Source organism: Rhinolophus ferrumequinum, chromosome 10 (assembly GCF_004115265.2).
Source record: "Rhinolophus ferrumequinum isolate MPI-CBG mRhiFer1 chromosome 10, mRhiFer1_v1.p, whole genome shotgun sequence".
NCBI lineage: Eukaryota > Metazoa > Chordata > Mammalia > Chiroptera > Rhinolophidae > Rhinolophus > Rhinolophus ferrumequinum.
Genome location: NC_046293.1, coordinates 23,297,048 through 23,314,253, shown reverse-complemented (window position 1 = coordinate 23,314,253; position 17,206 = coordinate 23,297,048). Strand labels below are relative to the sequence as shown.

Sequence of the window (17,206 nt, the reverse complement as noted above, 5' to 3'; positions counted from 1 at the left end):
CTAAGATATTTGTTCTAGTTCTGTGAAAAATGCCATTAATATTTTGATAGGGATGCACTGAATCTATAGATTACTTGGGTAGTATGGATAGTATTGGGTAGTATTTTAATGATGTTAATTCTTCCTATCTATGAGCATGGTATATGCTTCCATTTATTTGTATTTTCTTCAATTTCTTTCTTCAGTGTCTTATAGTTCTCCAAGTACAGGCCTTTTACCTCCTTGGTTTAGTTTATTCCTAAGTATTTTATTTTATTTTTTGATGCAATTTTAAATGGGATTATTTTCTTAATTTTTCTTTCTGACAGTTCATTATCGGTGTATAAAAATGCAACTGACTTCTGAATATTAATTTTGTATCCTGCTACTTTTCTGAATTCATTTATCAGTTCTAATAGGTTTTTGGTGGAATCTTTAGGGTTCTCTGTATATAGCGTCATGTCATCTGTAAATAAAGATAGTTTTACTTCTTTCTTTCCAATTTGAATGCCTTTATTTTTCTTGTCTGATTGTTGTGGCTAGGACTTCCAATACTATGTTGAATAAAAGTGGTGAAAGTGGGCATGCTTGTCTTGTTCCTGATCTTAAGTAGCATACTTTTAGCTTTTCTCCGTTGAGTATGATGTTAGCTGTGGCGTATATGGCTTTTATTATGTTGAGATTTGTTCCTTCTATTCCTACTTTGCTGACAGTTTTTATAAATGAATGGTGGATTTTGTCAAGTGCTTCTTCTGCATCTATTGATATGATCATATGATTTTTATCTTTTATTTTGTTTATGTGGCTTATCACATTAATTGAGTTGCAGGTATTGAACTAACCTTGTGTCTCAGGATTAAATTCCACTTGATCAATGTGTATGATCTTTCTAATGAATTGCTGAATTCGGTTTGCTGATATTTTGTTGAGGATTTTTGCATCTATGTTTATCAGGGATATCAGCCTATAATTTTCTTTTTTTGTACTGTCTTTCTGTTTTTGGAATCAGAGTAATGGTGGCCTCTTAAAAATGAGCTTGGGAGCTTTCCCTCCTCTTAGATTTTTTGAAACAGTTTGAGAAGGATAGGTGTTAATTCTTCTTTGAATGTTTGGTAAAGTTCACCTGTGAAGTCGTCTGATCCAGGATTTTTGTTTGTTAGGAGTTTTTTTTATTTTGTCAGTAGCAATTGGTCAGTTCATATTTTCTATTTCTTCTTGATTCAGTCTTGGAAGATTGTATGTTTCTAGGAATTTATCTATTTCTTCCAGATTATCCAATTTGGTGGTATATAATTGTTCATAAGATATTCTTATGATCTTTTCTATTTGTGTGGTGTCAACTGTCACTTCTCTTTCAGTTCTGATTTTATTTATTTGAGTCCTCTCTCTTTTTTTCCTTGATGAGTCTGGTTAAAGGTTTATCAATTTTGTTTATCTTTTCAAAGAAACAGCTCTTTGTTTCATTGATAGTTTGTATTTTTTTTTTTCAGGCTCTATTTCATTTATTTCCACTCTGATCTTAATTATTTCCTTCCTTCTACTCACTTTGGGCTTTGTTTGTTGTTCTTTTTCTAGTTTCTTTAAGTGCAAGTTTGGCTTGTTTGAGATATTTCTTGTTTCTTGAGGTAGGCTTGTATTACTATGAATTTCCTTCTTAGGACTGCTTTTGGGTCGTTGAAGTTCATTTTCATTTGTCTCTGGGTATCTTTTTTTTTTTTTGCACTTGTCTTTTTTATTGTTTTCTAATTTTTTAATTACAGTTGGCATTCAGACATTCAGTATTATTTTATATTAGTTTCAGGTGTACAGCATAGTGGTTAGATACCCATCTGGCAGCATACATAGTTATTACAATATTATTGACTATATTCCCTTTGCTTTACTTTACATCCCCGTGAGTATTTTATAACTACCAGTTTGTACTTCTTTTTTGTTTGTTTGTTTGTATTTTTATTATTAGTTTCAGATGTACAAAACAATGTAATAGTTAGACATTTACATCCCTCACAAATTGATAACCCCTCTTCCACAATCTACTACTCCTCTGACATCGTATATAGCTGTTACAGTTCCACTGACTCTATTCCCTGTGCTGTACTCCACACCCTGTGGCTATATATATGTTAAATTATAGTTGGCATTCATTATTATTCTGCTTCAGCTTCAGGTGTACAGCACAGTGATCAGGCATCTACACCATCTCTGAAGTGGTCTCCCTAATAAGACAAGTGTCCAACAGATACCCTACAAAATCTTTACAACATTGTTAATTATATTCCCCAAACTGTCTTTCGTATCCCCATGACAATATTGTGGTTACCAATTTGTGCTTTCTAATCCCCTCACCTTCTCGCCCATCCCCACCCCCGCCCATCTAGCAACCCTCAGTTTTTTCTCTATATCTCTGAGACTGCTTCTGATTAGTTTGTTCATTTATTCAGTTCTTTAGATTCCACATATAAGTGAGATCATATGGTATTTGTCTTTCTCTGTCTGACTTATTTCACTTGGCATAATATTCTCTAGGTCCATCCATGTTGTTGCAAATGGTAAGATTTCATTATTCTTTATAGCTGAGTAATACTCTATTGTATAAATGTACCACAGTTTCTTAATCCAGTCTGGGTATCTTTTTTTTTTTTTTGCATACCGATGGGCATTTCAGTTGTTTTCGTGTTCAGGGTATCTTTTGATTTTTTTCCTTGATGCATCATCCATTTCTTAAAACACCCAAGTCAAGGCAAATCTCTGGTTCTAAATATTTATCTTCACTGTGCTAAGGGGCACTTTGTTTTACTTGTCCTCAGCTTACCTTGTTCAAGCTCCAGGTGGTTCTTCTTCCTTCTAATATTTTAAGACCTTGTGACTAGATCTGTGCTCACCGTTTTGATTTTGTTAGTGATTCTATAGACAAATGGTCTCAGCCTTGGTGGTACAATAGAATACCCCAGATAATTTAACTCCAAATCTTGAGGTGGAACCTGGGCTCAATATTTTAATCTTTTTAGGTGATTCCAGTGTGCATCCAAGGTTGAGAACCACTCTGTGTCTCCATTATCCTCACCTTTCCCAGGTACTGAATCCTAGTATTTTAAGTCGGGCTTCCCGTGACCATCTCCTCCTCCCCACAGAGCAGCTCTTGTGTGCTGCTGTTTCTCGTTCTCCAGAACTACTTCTCCTAGTTCTGTTCTTTGGAATGTGGTGATCATAACTTCACTGATTGTCAAATGAAGATGCATCTGGTTTTAGGTAAGAGCAATCTATATTTGGCGAGGCCAGCCTATTAGAGGTGGAGTTATGCGAAATTTAAAATATGTGCCTCTTAAGCTTTCCTCCCACTAATTATTATGGAATCTCCAGTCCCCTTAAAGCCTGGCCCCCTTGATGTTAGACTTAGAGGTATGTCAAGGGTGTGTATGAACACTTCTTCAAGCTTCTACATGGTGCGACCATCTCAGTTGATGCTTGCTGTTGGGACTTCCTTTTTCCCAAGTTGTGTGAAGGTAGTCGCGCTGCTCCCAAAGCTGATTATGTGCTGGTCCCTGTGCTTAGGGCTGAAGATACAGTGGTGAACAAGATAGCCACTATTCCTGTTCCCATGGAAAGCATAACCTAACAGGCGACGCTTACTGTCTATGTGACATGAACTTACTCATTTAATAATGCTGTAACATAGAGAAGAATTTTGAGCAGTTTCCTATAGACTATAAATGTACTTGGGACATTTTATAAAATTCTCAGCTTCACCCACATGTCTCACATCTGCTGAATCCCTCTCTAACCCTCAGATCTATTCAGATCCGAAGGCCTCAACAGTCTGAGCTGGGGAGCTATGATTGAAAGAGCTGTCTTAGGCTTTAACCTTAGACCCAGTCCATTTTGGGCATTAGAAATCTGTTCCATCTTCTTTGGAGAGACAGGAATAAGAAAGGGATTATCATCTTGGTTACACCCAGGAGGAGGGGAAAGGCCAGACGCAGAAGATGTTTGTGGGTGGCAGAGGAGGATGACGGACATTGAGGGAACCCACTAAGCACACCCAGGGGAGGAGTCAATCAACCTCATTAAAGTGTGTGTGTGTGTGTGTGTGTGTGTGTGTGTGTGTGTGGTGTAGAGAGGGGTTGGAGGAGGATAACATTTGCTCACCATTGTATCAGCATGCTTTTTCATGGCAATGTATAATTAACTAGCTACCAGAACAGTTTTGACCAATTATGTTGTAGATTGGCGACTTCATCATGACATAGAAGGAGGGGCATTTATACCTTCATCTCGTCAGCCCCACGGCAAACCACAGTGTAGCATGGACTGCCAATGCTATTTGTTAAAAGGCTTTTATAAAGGGGTGAGGGATGTTAAGAATGTACAATCAGGAAGGGAATTATCAAGTAGTCTCAGTTGTCCCTCTTCCTTTTGCACAGTCTCACCTAGTGGTTAAAAGTGTGGACTGTGAGTATGCCACATACTAGCTGGTGACTTTGGGGAACTTGTCTGACCTCTCTATGCCTCAGTTTCCTCATCTGTAAAATGGGACAACAATAGTACCTATCTCATAGGGTTGTCCTGAAGATTAAGTGAGTTGATACATGTGAAGTGCTTAGAACAATGCCCGGCACATGTAAGATATCAGCTGTTAGGGTTGTTGTAGCTGTTGTTATGATTAGGGCAGGTCTGTGTTCAGTCCAGAGGGGAAGCTACTCTGGTCAAAATTCACTCATAAGGAAGGATCCCCTAATTCCTTACATCATTACCTCCAAACGTTTACTAAGCCCTTACCGAATCCAGAGTCCTATGCTCGGAATAAAAAGCCAAAACAGGCAAATTTTGTAAACGTTTTGAGGACTTCCCTAGCTGGTTAGGGAAGGCTTGGTGTAGGAGTAAGGACTTTAGCTGGATGAGACTTAGACAAGTGGAGAGAACATTCCAAGCAAAGGTGACTGCATGAGGAGAGGCACAGAGTGAGAGTCGGTTTGGAGACAGGTTTGGCTAAAGAGGAATGTTCTTACCTGACGAACAGATTAGACAGCAGAAATATGTAACAGCCAGATATGGAGTCTTTGAATGCCAGCTTGTTTGTGAGCCTCAAGATGATGGAAGGCCCCGTGTACCATATGAGACAATTGGGTCTTCATACTCAGAAGAGTGGAAAGCCACTGCATGGGAGTAACTTGGTCAGACTGTTTCAAGTGTGAACACTAGCTGAAGTGTGAGTGGAGGATGGAGGATTGAGAAGGATGGGAGGGGAGCAAGACTAATGGCAGTGAGGCCAGTTAACTCTTACTTATCCAGGCGCAACGTGAGGATGCAAAATTGTGGCAGTGGCATCATCAGGAAAGAGATGTTTGAAGATGGGGGGAGAGAGGGCTGTTTTTAAACCAAGGCTATAAGATAAGCAGAGCTGAGGAGGCAGATTTGCAAAGGATCCTGGGGAACTGGAGTCCTTCTGTTACTTTGGCTGCATGCAGAGGCTGAGAAAGGTGCTGTTCCACAGGACCTACGGGGTAAGAGGTGGGGTGATCGGCAGGGCCATTGGTCCAAATTTTGAGCTTGGAGCCTCAAATTTAGACTGTTGTCATGGGTCAAATTCATGCGGGAAAGTAGGGTGAGACCTCAATGTAAGCGTTGATCCTAACTGAAATGAAATCCATCCATCCCAGGGTGCTTGGGGAGGGTACAGGGTGAGTGCCTTCAAAATCTGAAAGTGCCCAGGCCTCTCTCTAAGGCTCCTAAGAAGGCCTGCCTATCAGTAGGATCACACCCACCCGGAATCTTGTTCTGAGCTTGGAGAGTGTGGATGCTCTGTCTCCCCTCAGGGCAGCCCTGGCCAATCAGGGTTTCCCAGAAGCAATGGCCTTGAAAGGCTGGTAACAGAGGCTGCCCTATTTTTCAGGGCACTTCACACCTCACCTGCCAGTGGTTAATAATGGTACCGTAATGATGCCATGAGGGACGCTTCGAGGAAAAGCCGTGCTGCCTGGAAGTCCAGCTCCCCCAGGAAACCTCTCCTCCTGCTCTTCTCTCCTGGAGGCTCTGGGAACCTCTTTGGGCCCTGATGACTCACCTCACCCTCCTCCGTGCCTGGCGAACCCACTTCCTGCTCCTTTTCTGTCCAGCCTGGCCCTGCCTTCTCTTGATTGTGGCACCTGGTCCCTTTGCTCCAGGTTTGCCACTGTCACTTACTGCCTGAGCCTTCTTAGTCTAGCTAGTTCTCCATATCCTGCTTCTGCCCTTCTCCCTTCCTCAGAAGCCCCTCTGTGCTCTGAGCTGCTGCTGTGACCCTGAAGATTCCTGCCCAACTGTCCAAGCGGTGTGGCATGGCGTGAAGGGCTAGGAAGAACTGCCTTTCAGCATCTCTCCCTTCCCCTGGCATGGAGTACCAGTGCCCACCTCTAGAGAGTATTCCTGGAGCTAAGACCTTTGCCTCTGCGAACATGCAGGGCTAGTGACATCTGCAGGGCCCTTTAAAGTTTTCAAAATGCTTTCACTTTTATTTTATCAGGATGTCAGCATGGGCTGTTTGTCCTTTGGTGTAAGTTAGCTTCTTAGTTAAGACAGCTCACGGGTAAATGAAGGAATGGATATTGAAGAACCTGATGGTGGATGGGAAAGTGCAGGCATAGAACATGGGGGAACCAAAGCTGGGGAGGGGCCTTGGGCAAGGTCAGGGAAGGGTCAATGAGAAGGCACGTTCTGCGAGAACTCTAAAAACAAGCTACCTTTCCTGCCTTCGTTTCTATTCTTTTCTTTTCTCTGGAAGTCTTTGATCCTGCTCCTTCATCGGTTTCTGTAGTGCAACCTAAGGTACCTGCAGCCCAAATGGGTGGTGGAGGTTGGATCCAACTGGAAGGGACAGAATTCATCCCTACAAGAGCCAAAACTGGACCTAAAGGCCAAAAAATTGTGTGGTGGTCCCAGATGAGTAAGCAAATAAATTTACTTGTTGTAATGGGGGATAGATAGCTGGTGCTTTTCCTATGTAGTCTAGGAAAGCTTCAAGGAGGAAGTGAATAGTAAGTAGGCAGGTGGGGGGAGAGAAAGGGAATTCTGGGGACTTGGAGAGAGTGGCTGAAATGACGCAGAGAAGTCAGGCTGGGCAGAGACAGATGGAGGGGGCAGGCACTGGCTAATGGGATTTGATAACGGTCCTTCGCATTTTCATAGCTCATGTACTTCCCAGAAATTTGATTTTTTCTCTTACTGTGTCATCACACTCATCCTATGAGGAAAAGATACAGTAATGACACCCTCTCCACCAATCATGGAAAGAATAACTAAGCACAGAGAGAAAGTATTTTTTCCCGAACGAGGGCAATGCTAGGTCTAGGCACCAAGGCACAGTGAGTCTGAGCTCGCTCCTGGCTCTGTGTGGGGCCTGCCGTGCGGCACAGGGCTGACGCCCAGTGCTTGCCGTGGGGCACGGGGCTGACGCCCAGTGCCTGCCGTGCGGCACGGGACTGACGCCTAGTCCTGGGAGGGCTGTAGACTGTGAAAGAGAACAATGTGGTTAAATGCACTCCCATGTTTCTCAGCTGGCCTTCTGCAGAGCCTGCCCTGGTGCTAATGTGTTCTCAAATCACCATCTGGCGTTGATTTTCTTGTTCTCAGCCTGGTAAAGACTGTCCGCTGTGGCCATGGACCAGTCAGAAAGGTGGTAGGTGCCTCCAAACAGCACGCCAAGAACAGAACACAGCCCTCCTTCCCTTCATTTTCTCCTTACCCTCAAAATGTACAGTCCTCTTCCCCCCTTTTCAAATGCCCCTATGGTTCCACTGTGCTTCAAGGTCTCCACAAATCGAGGTGATAAAAATATTCAGAACACTCTAGTTTCCCGAGATGGGGAATAGGAAAGAAGGCTGGAAGAAGGTTGGAGAATATATGTAGCACCTTTCTATTCATGGTAAAGATTTTATACTCTGGCAACGGGGAACTATTGGAGGGCTTTGAGTGGGAGGGTGGAGTAGTTTGATGTATAATTTAAAAAGATCCCTCTGAGGGTGGAGTAGGAGAACGGATTGGGAGCAGATGTGGATGTTGGCAGGTGCTGCTGCCAAGGTGGGGCTGCCCTCTGTCCAGGCCCAGTGGGAGACTGCTCTTCATTTTCATCTGGTTACACTTCGACTAGGGGAGGAGGGCTCTCCCTTCCCCCAACCCTAATGCTCTAGGAGGCTTATGAGGGTCTGGACAACTGAAAGGAGCTAGTCACACATGGGGGGGTCAGTTGGGGTGGGCATTTGGGGGTCTGGGCAAGGGCTTGGGCATAGAAAGAGGTTCTTTGACTGGACAATCAATGGGCTGCCACCGGTGGGTTATGTTTACTGTGATACCAGAATAAATGCTGCTCTTTGAGGCCCACTCTCTCTGGCTCTGCTGATCAATGAAGTCCACTGGATGAAGCTCAGAGACTTTTCTCTGATGACTTCACATGTGTCTGTGTGGCCCCATGCCTGTACCACCTTGGCTTGTGGAACTTCAGTCGTGTCTGGGGTGGGAGCAAATTAGCTTTGCCAGTAGTATCTGAATATTCCTATCTTACACCTCGATGGGCAGCTCTTTGAAAGAGGAATGTGCTACTTTTGATTTTCTGGGCCTTTAATGACCAAAATAACGGGCTCACAGCTAGATGAAGAATGTTCCAGCCATAGGCAAGAATATACACAAGATCCTGGGCTGGGAGGGAGTGTGGCTCCTTAAAGAGACTGAAAGCAGAACAGCATGGCTGGAGCTCAGAGATCCAGCAGGACGTGGGGAGAGATGAGGGGAGATGGACGCAGGCCAGACTATGCAGGGTCTCAAAGCCTGAGAGCGGCGGGAAGCACCAGAAGTCTCCACACGTGAAGGTGTCCTGGCCAGATCGACATTTTGAAAGGACCCCACTGGCTACCTTGTGGGGAACAATGAAGGGGGATAAAGGCGGAAGCGTTGGGGGGCGGGGTGAGGGGTCGTCAGGAGGCGATTGGAGTAATCCAGGTGAGTGAGGATGGTAGTCACGGAGGTGGTGAAAAACAGATGAATTCGGGAGATATACCAGGGGTAAAATTCATGGGACTGGTGACAAACTGGACATGGGGTGAGGGAAGAAGGCGATCAAGGCTGCCTGTAGATTTCTGGTTTGTGTGTGGGCTGACAGTACGGTGGCAGCATTTGTAGTGATAGGGGATAGTGAAAAAGAACCATGTGGTGGAGAAGATCCTAAGTTTGGTTTTGGACATCCTGGTTTTGAGGGGGCTCTGAAGCATCCAGCTGGCAGTGCCTGTAGGCAGGGGACTGTGTGAGCTGGTGCCTGAGAAGAGTAGGGTTAAAGGAAAAATTTGCAGAGCCACGAGCACGTAGATAATAATGAAGGCCACAGCAGTGGATGAGAGTGTCCGGGGAAAGAATTAGAGGGTAGAGAAGAGGCCCAGGTCCAAGCTTGTGAACATCAATCTGATTGATCCCGAGATGGGTAAGCCATGTCCCCACCTGATGACACCCATAGCCTCGGAGGGCAGCTAAGTCATGAACACCTGGATCTGTTGTTCAAGGTAGTGTGTGTCAGAAGCCACGTGGATGGTCAATGAAGGCAAGACGATTCCATTTCTCCAAATGGGTGACATGTTCCATAGGCTGTGTATGGTGGCCTTTACTTCCGATCAACTTCAATTTACCTCGTCTCAGCCTCTGAAAGGATTCCCTTGGAGTATGCTTCTCTGTCCCACCCTTCCTGATGGCCAGGCTTCACTCACATACCCCCTCAGCTTTTTCTCATGGTGTAAGCCAGCTCTCTTGAGTCTCTCCATGTCGGCCTCATTCGTGCTTGGTATGTCTTTCTGAAGCTGAATGACTGAACCATAGGCTGGTTTGGGGGAGAAGGTGGGTATGAAAGCAGGGCTACAGGCAGCCGTGATCTATGTGTCAGAGAGCAAGCAGAGGGAGCAGCCAGGAGGCAAGTAGGGTCTTAGAGGCCAGCCTCAACCCCCAGGTGGCACCTTTAGTGGATGGTAGCTCCGGGATAGTGGTTTGACTACAGCCTAGGCTGACTGAATCTGAGCTACCCCGAGTCACAGCTGTGAATGTGAATGTAATAGTCAAGAAAGGGCAGGCCTTGATAAGCATCACCTTTATCGTCTGCCCAGTTACACATCAGGATGGTCTTGGGCTTTGGAGCCACGTATCTGGAGGTTTCCAGGCCTTTCCTGGGGTGTGGAGTCCTCAGTTCTGCCCTGGGCTAATTGGCGGGCAAGCATACAGAAAGGCATGAAGGAGAGGGATGGGGCAAGACCAGAGACCAAGGAAGGAGCCCCTGCCTTGATGTCCTGAGCTGGAGGCCCCCTGTTGTACCACCAGTGTGCATGCTCACTCCTGCCCTCTGTGTTATGTCTCCATGGAGTGCCTTCCAGAAGCCACCCACCCTTCAAGACCAGCCTTCAGGCTGAATTCCTCTGGAAGCCTACCTTGACCTAGCCTTTCTGGTCTCCCAGAATATGGATTGGAGCCTACATATAGAACTAAATGATGAAAGCTATACTCTGCTGGCCATAATTGTGTTTTCTGCATGTCGGCACTGTCTTCATAAAAAATCCTGTCTCTCAAGGGCAGGGGCCAGACATCTAGGCTTACTGAAACTGCCCAGGAGAGCTGGGCACAGCGGCTGCTCCACAACCTGGTAACTGCCCGGAAGCTCTGTTCAAGAGACCTGGAAGAGCTACTGTTCATTAATTAATCAATTAACTAATGAATTCAACAGGAGCTAAGGGCCAAGCTGGATGGATAAGGTGTGATTTCTGCTCACACAGAGCTTAAAATGAAAATAATAAGGATAGCTGTGATAACCACTTTTTATTGCATGTCCATAAGCTATCGATTACTTTGCATCACATCTCTAGTTCTTATTCTCACTGCAGTCCTGCAAGTTTGGGACTCTTCCTCATTTTACAATGGAAGAAACGGGCCCAGAGAGCTCTCAGAGCTAGCAAGAAGTGAGGGTTAAGCCCAGGAGACAGAGCTGAGGTTTAAGCTCAGGTGCACTGGCTATGCTGCTCTTCTTGAAAGTGTTTCTCAGAGGTGGGAAGAGGTTGAGTCTGATCAGCTGGAAGACCTTGGCAACTGGTGGCCTGTCTGGGGCTTTGCTGCAGAGCAGAGTTGGGGTCTTTCATCTTTCAGTCCCTTCAAATTCTAACATGCTGCAACTCCATCGCCACCTGGGTTCCTTTCCCTCCAGGGTGATGCCGGAAGCTTTTTGAGATAGCACTGCAGGCCTGCTTCCGGTTGTTAGAAAGGCTGCTCTGGGGAGGGCCGAGAAGGAGTCCTGGAGCTCTGAGGCCTTGGTGGAGGCAACAGGTGCGTGGAGACCCTGCAGGGCATTGGGGGCTGCCCTTTTGTCAGAGGACACTCCTGTCTCCAGTGGGCCCACCCTTGGTCTGTCCTCGCTCTTTCCTTGAGGGGCGATGCTGGCTGGTCTGGCTGCCCCAGGTGAGGCTGTAAAACCTAAGCCTTTGGTATTAATTCAAGGCGTCTCTCCATGCAGGCTCCACCCTTTCTGGCTCACCTGACACTACCCCTCTCCTCTTGTCTGGGAATTGTAAGAGATTATGACAGCCGTCATCCAAAGGAGCTCCTGCTGGTGGCTCCAGCACCACCCCCGTGTGTGTGTGTGTGTGTGTGTGTGTGTGTGTGTGTGTGTGTGTGTGTGTAGTGGGGCAAGACCTCACCCTGGTTCCTTCTCCATATTCCCTTCCCTGTGACCAGTGCGACCCTGGCTAACTAAGGCTGTGAGGAGACATAACCATTTTCTTAGGGCCACCCCGGTGCACCTCCCTCTGCCTCCTTTCTCTGCATCTCGAGTTTCCCATCACCTGACACAACTTTGCCTCCTTTGCCCCACAGATATCCCCCTGCTCCCTGGCTCCCCTCGCAGGCTGAGCCCTCGGGCAGGGTCCAAGGGCGGCCAGGACCCCAAACACGGACAGCAGTACCTCAAGGTGCTGGGTCCCCGAGCCCCAGATCTTCAGGGCAGTTCCAACCGAGATTCTGGCCAGTCCTGTGGTGGAGGGCGCGCCCACAACAGCTCTGTGAGTACTGAGATTGGGGTGCTGGCTGGCCCACCCTGTTGGGGGCCCCAAAGGAAACTCTTAACTGGGGACCATCCACCTGGGGGGCAGGTGTGTGTTTGTGTGTGTGTGTGAGAGAGAATGAGAGAGAGAGAGAGAGAGGAGAGAATGAGAGAGAGAGAGAGAGAGAGAGAGAGAGAGAAAGAGAGAGAGAGAGAGAGAGAGAAAGAGAGAGAGAGAGAGAGAGACCCCCAGGGTTTTTGTTAGGGCCTTTTCCTCTCCTCTTTCTCCAAGTCAATGACAGCACAATGTCCCAGCCATACGGGAGTCTTCTGGTCAGAGGAGGCCAGGGAAGTGGAGGTGTGAGGCCAGGTGACCTCACCGGCTGGTCTGCAGACTCCCTGGCCCCCCTCCCGCAGGCCTGGGGAAGCAGACCTCTGCTTGGCAGCTCTAAAGGCTCTCCCTTGTGCCTGGTGCTTCATCTGGTTGCCCAGGTGACCTCTCAGGTGGCTGCTGAGCCAGCTGGGTATCAAACCAGTAATAAACAGGGAAACACCCAAGGGAAGGCAGGTTCGTCCTCTGCTCTGTCTTGTTCTTTCTCCTCCTTTTCTCTCAGCCTCCCATCTCTGGGGGTGCACAAGGGCAGGAGTCAGTCCCCCTGCTGCCATTTCTGGCAGAGTCCTCACCAGTGGCTGGAGCGGAGGAGGAAGAGGAAGATGTGGGCCTGTGAGGAGCACAGTGTATAGTGATTCCCTGTGGGGTGGGAGGTGGGGGTGGGCCGGGGGCGAGACGTTGGTCTTTGTTCCAATGGAGCCAGAGAACCTGCCAGTGAGTACTGTGTGTGTGTCCACATGTGTGTGTTTGCAGGCAGGTCTGCCGACCTGCAAGGCGGTGGGCATGTGTGTGTGTCAGAGTGTACACGGGGGAGGCATGTGTGCACAGACGTGTGCAGGAGTGCTGGTGCAGAGCGGCTGAGTCTATGTGAGTGAGGGCGTGTGCAGGAGTGGGCCTGTGGCTCCGTGTGTGGAGGCAGGTGGTGTGGGCATGCAGGGGTCTGCTGCTGCACAGGCAGTGTGTGTATGTGAGGCTATGTGTGTGTGTGGATGCCAGAGCAGGTGTGATGGCACCGATGCCTGGGCTGTGGACAGGTGGGGGAGGGCTGTGAGGGTGGATTTAGGCCACTCTGTCCTTTCACTGGGGCAGTTGGGGCCTTTGGGCCTGAGGGATTTGCTTCCTACTACACCTTTCGGGGCCCAGAGCCAGGTCAGCCTCCTTTGTCTCTCGCTCCTTCCTCACCGGGCCTCACCATCCCTGTCCTGTTCTCTCTGGCCAGATCGTCAACAACTACATGGATGCCAACGAGCCGGTGTTCTCGGAGGCCTGTCTGAGCCTCATGCATTTCCGTGACAACCAGAGGAAAGTCGACTACGTGCTTGCCTACCACTACCGGAAACGTGGGGCGCATCCTGTCCACGGCTTCCCTGGCCACTCGCTGGCCATCGTCTCCAATGGGGAGACGGGCAAGGAGCGCCATGCTGGGGGCCCTGGTGACATTGAGCTAGGCCCGCTTGATGCCCTGGAGGAGGAGAGGAAGGAGCAGCGGGAGGAGTTTGAGCACAACCTGTTGGAGGCCGGGCTGGAGCTCGAGAAGGACTTGGAGGTGAGCTTGGGCAGGCGTCACAGGGTCATGGGACGGGATCGCCCTGTAGGGCTGGGCTCCCGGGCATCGGTGTCCCCTGCAGCGGCCTTGGCTTTGTTCTTGCAGGTGGCTTCTATCTTTCTGGTGGGTAAACCAGATTTTCTTTCCCAAGGACTAGAGGAAGAGTCTTGGTGTGGCTAGTGCTGCTGCCTCAGGCATCTCAGGCAGTGGGTGGTGTGCGTGCCACTCTGTTGTGTGGGCGTTGGCCTTGTTAGGGACTGAAGGCAAAGCATTTCTTCCTGGTGTGCTCAGGCCCCGCCCGGTGGCCTTCTCAGGGACGGTTTCCTTCGGATGAACACCCGGTTTGCCTACTGAACTTTGGATCAAAATTCCTCGACGTGGGACCTACTTCACTGAGGCGTGTGCTGGTCTGGGACTCCGCCTGGCGAAGTTGATTATTTGGGAACTGAATCAACTGAGTTGATTATTTGGGAACCAAACATTGGATACATTTTATGAACCTGTGAGCTACACACATTCTCACCTCTGGTCAGTAGCCAGCCAAAGGGAATTCATGGCAATCCATGTATCTACACGTCTATCTACCCATCCATCCATCCATCCATCCATCCATCCATCCATCCATCCATCCATCTATCCATCCATCCATTTATCCATTTATTTATTCACTTACCCATCCATTTCTATACACCACAGTGATCCTTTAAAAACGCCCTGCCATCAGGCCTTGGAAGATGCTCAGTCTCTGTTGTTACCCAGCTCACTAATGGCTTGTTTTCTTTTGACAGTCTTCTCTGACTGTGTTCCTCATAACTTTGAAGCCTCTTTTCATACCGTGGTTTTCAATGGCCCCTTACAGGTTTACAAATGGAAATCTGTTCCCCTCATCCCTGTAGGTCACCTGTGTTCTTGTTTTTCTTTGTAGCAGGGGAGGGGACAGTGAACAAAAACGGTTCTATCATTTGAGATCTTCTACACACATTCCTTAAGCTTTGGAACTTTCTCTAAACCTCAGCTCTATGATGGTGTGTGGAGGGAAAAGGAGGTTCCTTTTTTCCCCTTTAATTTCTTTCTGGAGTTTTGAGGAATGCACCTTAAAGAGCAGAGAAGTTGTAGAATTTGAAGACTTAATGAAAATTTGTTTGGTCCCACGCCCACTGGCAAGGATTATGGGTTATTTTGTTTGGATAGGTGTTGAGTCGCTCCAAGCATGCATGATTCGTTGTGTTACTGGATTATTTCCCTTGTAACATTATCAGATTATGTAATTGTCCCGGCCCGCTCAGTTTAACTAAGTGGAGAGACCCGATGGTGAGAGTTTCATATACTATACCATGTCAGAGGAAGAATGGTTTTCAGCAGACTGGCTTTTCAACACCTTCTCACCCATGTTACTACTAGTGATTCATTGCATTTCTCTCTATCCTGAACAAAGACATAAATACACCATGGTAATATTTAAAAAAAATGACCTGCCATCGCCATACTCTCCAAACTCATCGCCTGCCCCTCTCACCCTCCCGCTCCTGTTCCAGCCCACGGGCCTTATGTTGGTATGTGGTGGTCACACTCCTTTCAGGGCCTTGGAGGTGGTGGTCACCTCTGCCTCGGGCACCCTTCCCCAGATGTGTGTGTCCTCACTCCCTCACTTCAGACCCATACTCACATGCTGCCTCCTTCTACACATCTTCCCTGCCCATCCTGGCTAGAATGTCCCCACCCACCATTCTAATCGTTGATCCTGCTTTACTTTTCTTCATTGCACTTAGCCCTGCTACCTGCAATAACATGAGAAATTTATTTGTTTTTTTCTCTGTGCCCCACCTCCTCCTTGAAGGCAAGCGTCTTGTTTGGTGCACTGCTGTGTCCTCAGTACCTAGGACAGAGTCTAAACAATAAATTAGTAGGTGCTTAACAAGTGTTGAATCAATAAATGACCTTCCTGAGTCTCCGGTCCCTCATCTCCAAAACAATAGGTGCCCTGCTGGATTGTAGTTTCACGTGTCCTGTCATTTGACAGGGCAATGAAAACATTCAGCGCAATGTCTCGTACATAGAAGGTGCTCAATAAATGCTGCTTGTGATTCTTTCAAGAGGTGTCATGCTGATGGATGGGGTGCCATTCTTATCAGAAGCCTGTTTTGTAAGATTCAAGTTAATACTGTCCCCAAGCAGGAAGGGACCCCCAGAGGGCCCCAGGCAGGATGGCGTGTGGCCCGGCTCAGACCCTTGTTGTGCTGGCCTATGCTGCTTATCCGGACCCTTCAGCGAGGTGCTGCTTTTCTCATTATTTTCTCCCCATGGTGGGACAGTGTGCTCTTTTAGGGCTACTTGGGGCTCCAAGTAAAGACACTCAGAAGGGAAGTAAGTCATCAAGCAGACCTTGATTTCTGTGGGGGTGCTGGTTTTCACTTTCTGAAACCCAAAGCTCACTTGATGCCTCTGATAGGTGGCGGGGGGTGGGGGGGTGTTTGGTGGGCAGGTTTCTCGAGGTAGTGGTGTGTTTTGAGGGCCATACAAGGAGCTCCTGGCACGACCACTGTGGGAGCCTGCAGTCCTCAACCTGTCTTGGTGCCAGGGAGCAGAGGCCTGGGCCTTGTTCCCCTGCTTAGTCGGGAGGTGGCATCATACTCAAGATGTGGGCTCTGGAGTCCGAATACTGATGTTCATATCCCAGGCCTGGCATCTACTAGCCTCAGGACCTTGGGCAAGAGACGTGATCCTTTTGAGTCAAAGTTTCCACATCTGTAAAGAGGGAATAATAATACATTCTTCATTGGGTTGTTATGAAGATAAAACAAGACAACTAATAAAGTAGTATCTAGAATAGTGATGAGTAAGTGTTACTGCTATTTAGCAGATTAAAAAATCAAGATGCCTGGTCACATTTGAATTTCAGATCAATAACAAATAACTTTTTGACGTAAGTATGTTCTGTGTAATGTTGGGGATATACTTGTACTAAAAAAATTAGTCATTGTTGATCTGAAATTCAAATGTAACTGTCCTGTCGACTTCTATTATTACTATTACTGCTAGAATCACTGCCCATCTTTGCTTCCTCCAGCATGTTTCATTTTGGTTGCTGTTGCATTTTCCTGGCTTTGGCTGGCAATTAGGAGGGCCCAGAGATAGCTCTTGGGACTGACCAGCATTAGATGGGGCTGTGCAGGGGGTCCTGGATTGTTGTCACTGTTGTGCAACCACCAAAAACACCTCCCTCCCATCCCCACCCTTGGCTTCCAGGCCTGCTTAACTCCTTCAGGGGGCTCTTCCAGGTTACTCAGCTTCCCCCATGTTCCCCATGTCATCAGAGCCTCCCCCACTTGTGTAGCCATCATGGCCTGCTGTCTTGTTTCCTTTTTCTCTCCCTGTTTTCTAAAAATGTATCACTGTTATTGGCTTTGGGACCTCTAAGGCAAAGAGTTGGCTTAATCGCACTTCTCAGTCATGGTACATCGTTATCACTGGTCTGTGGAAGGACCCTCCCGTTACTCATTTAAATACCCCTCCTCACTCGTCGCTGCTTGCTCACTCCACA

At 47.5% G+C, this 17,206-nt stretch overlaps 1 protein-coding gene across 2 annotated transcripts in view; it reads left to right on the top strand.

Annotated features, from left to right (window-relative positions):
- Positions 1-17,206, top strand: part of ANO2 (anoctamin 2) — a 309,555-nt gene that overhangs the window by 11,058 nt on the left and 281,291 nt on the right. For both annotated transcript variants that reach the window (XM_033117469.1, XM_033117468.1), the window contains exons 2-3: positions 11,842-12,026; positions 13,339-13,665. In XM_033117469.1, the coding sequence (XP_032973360.1) occupies positions 11,842-12,026; positions 13,339-13,665 (512 nt within the window). The remainder of the gene's footprint in view (positions 1-11,841; positions 12,027-13,338; positions 13,666-17,206) is intronic.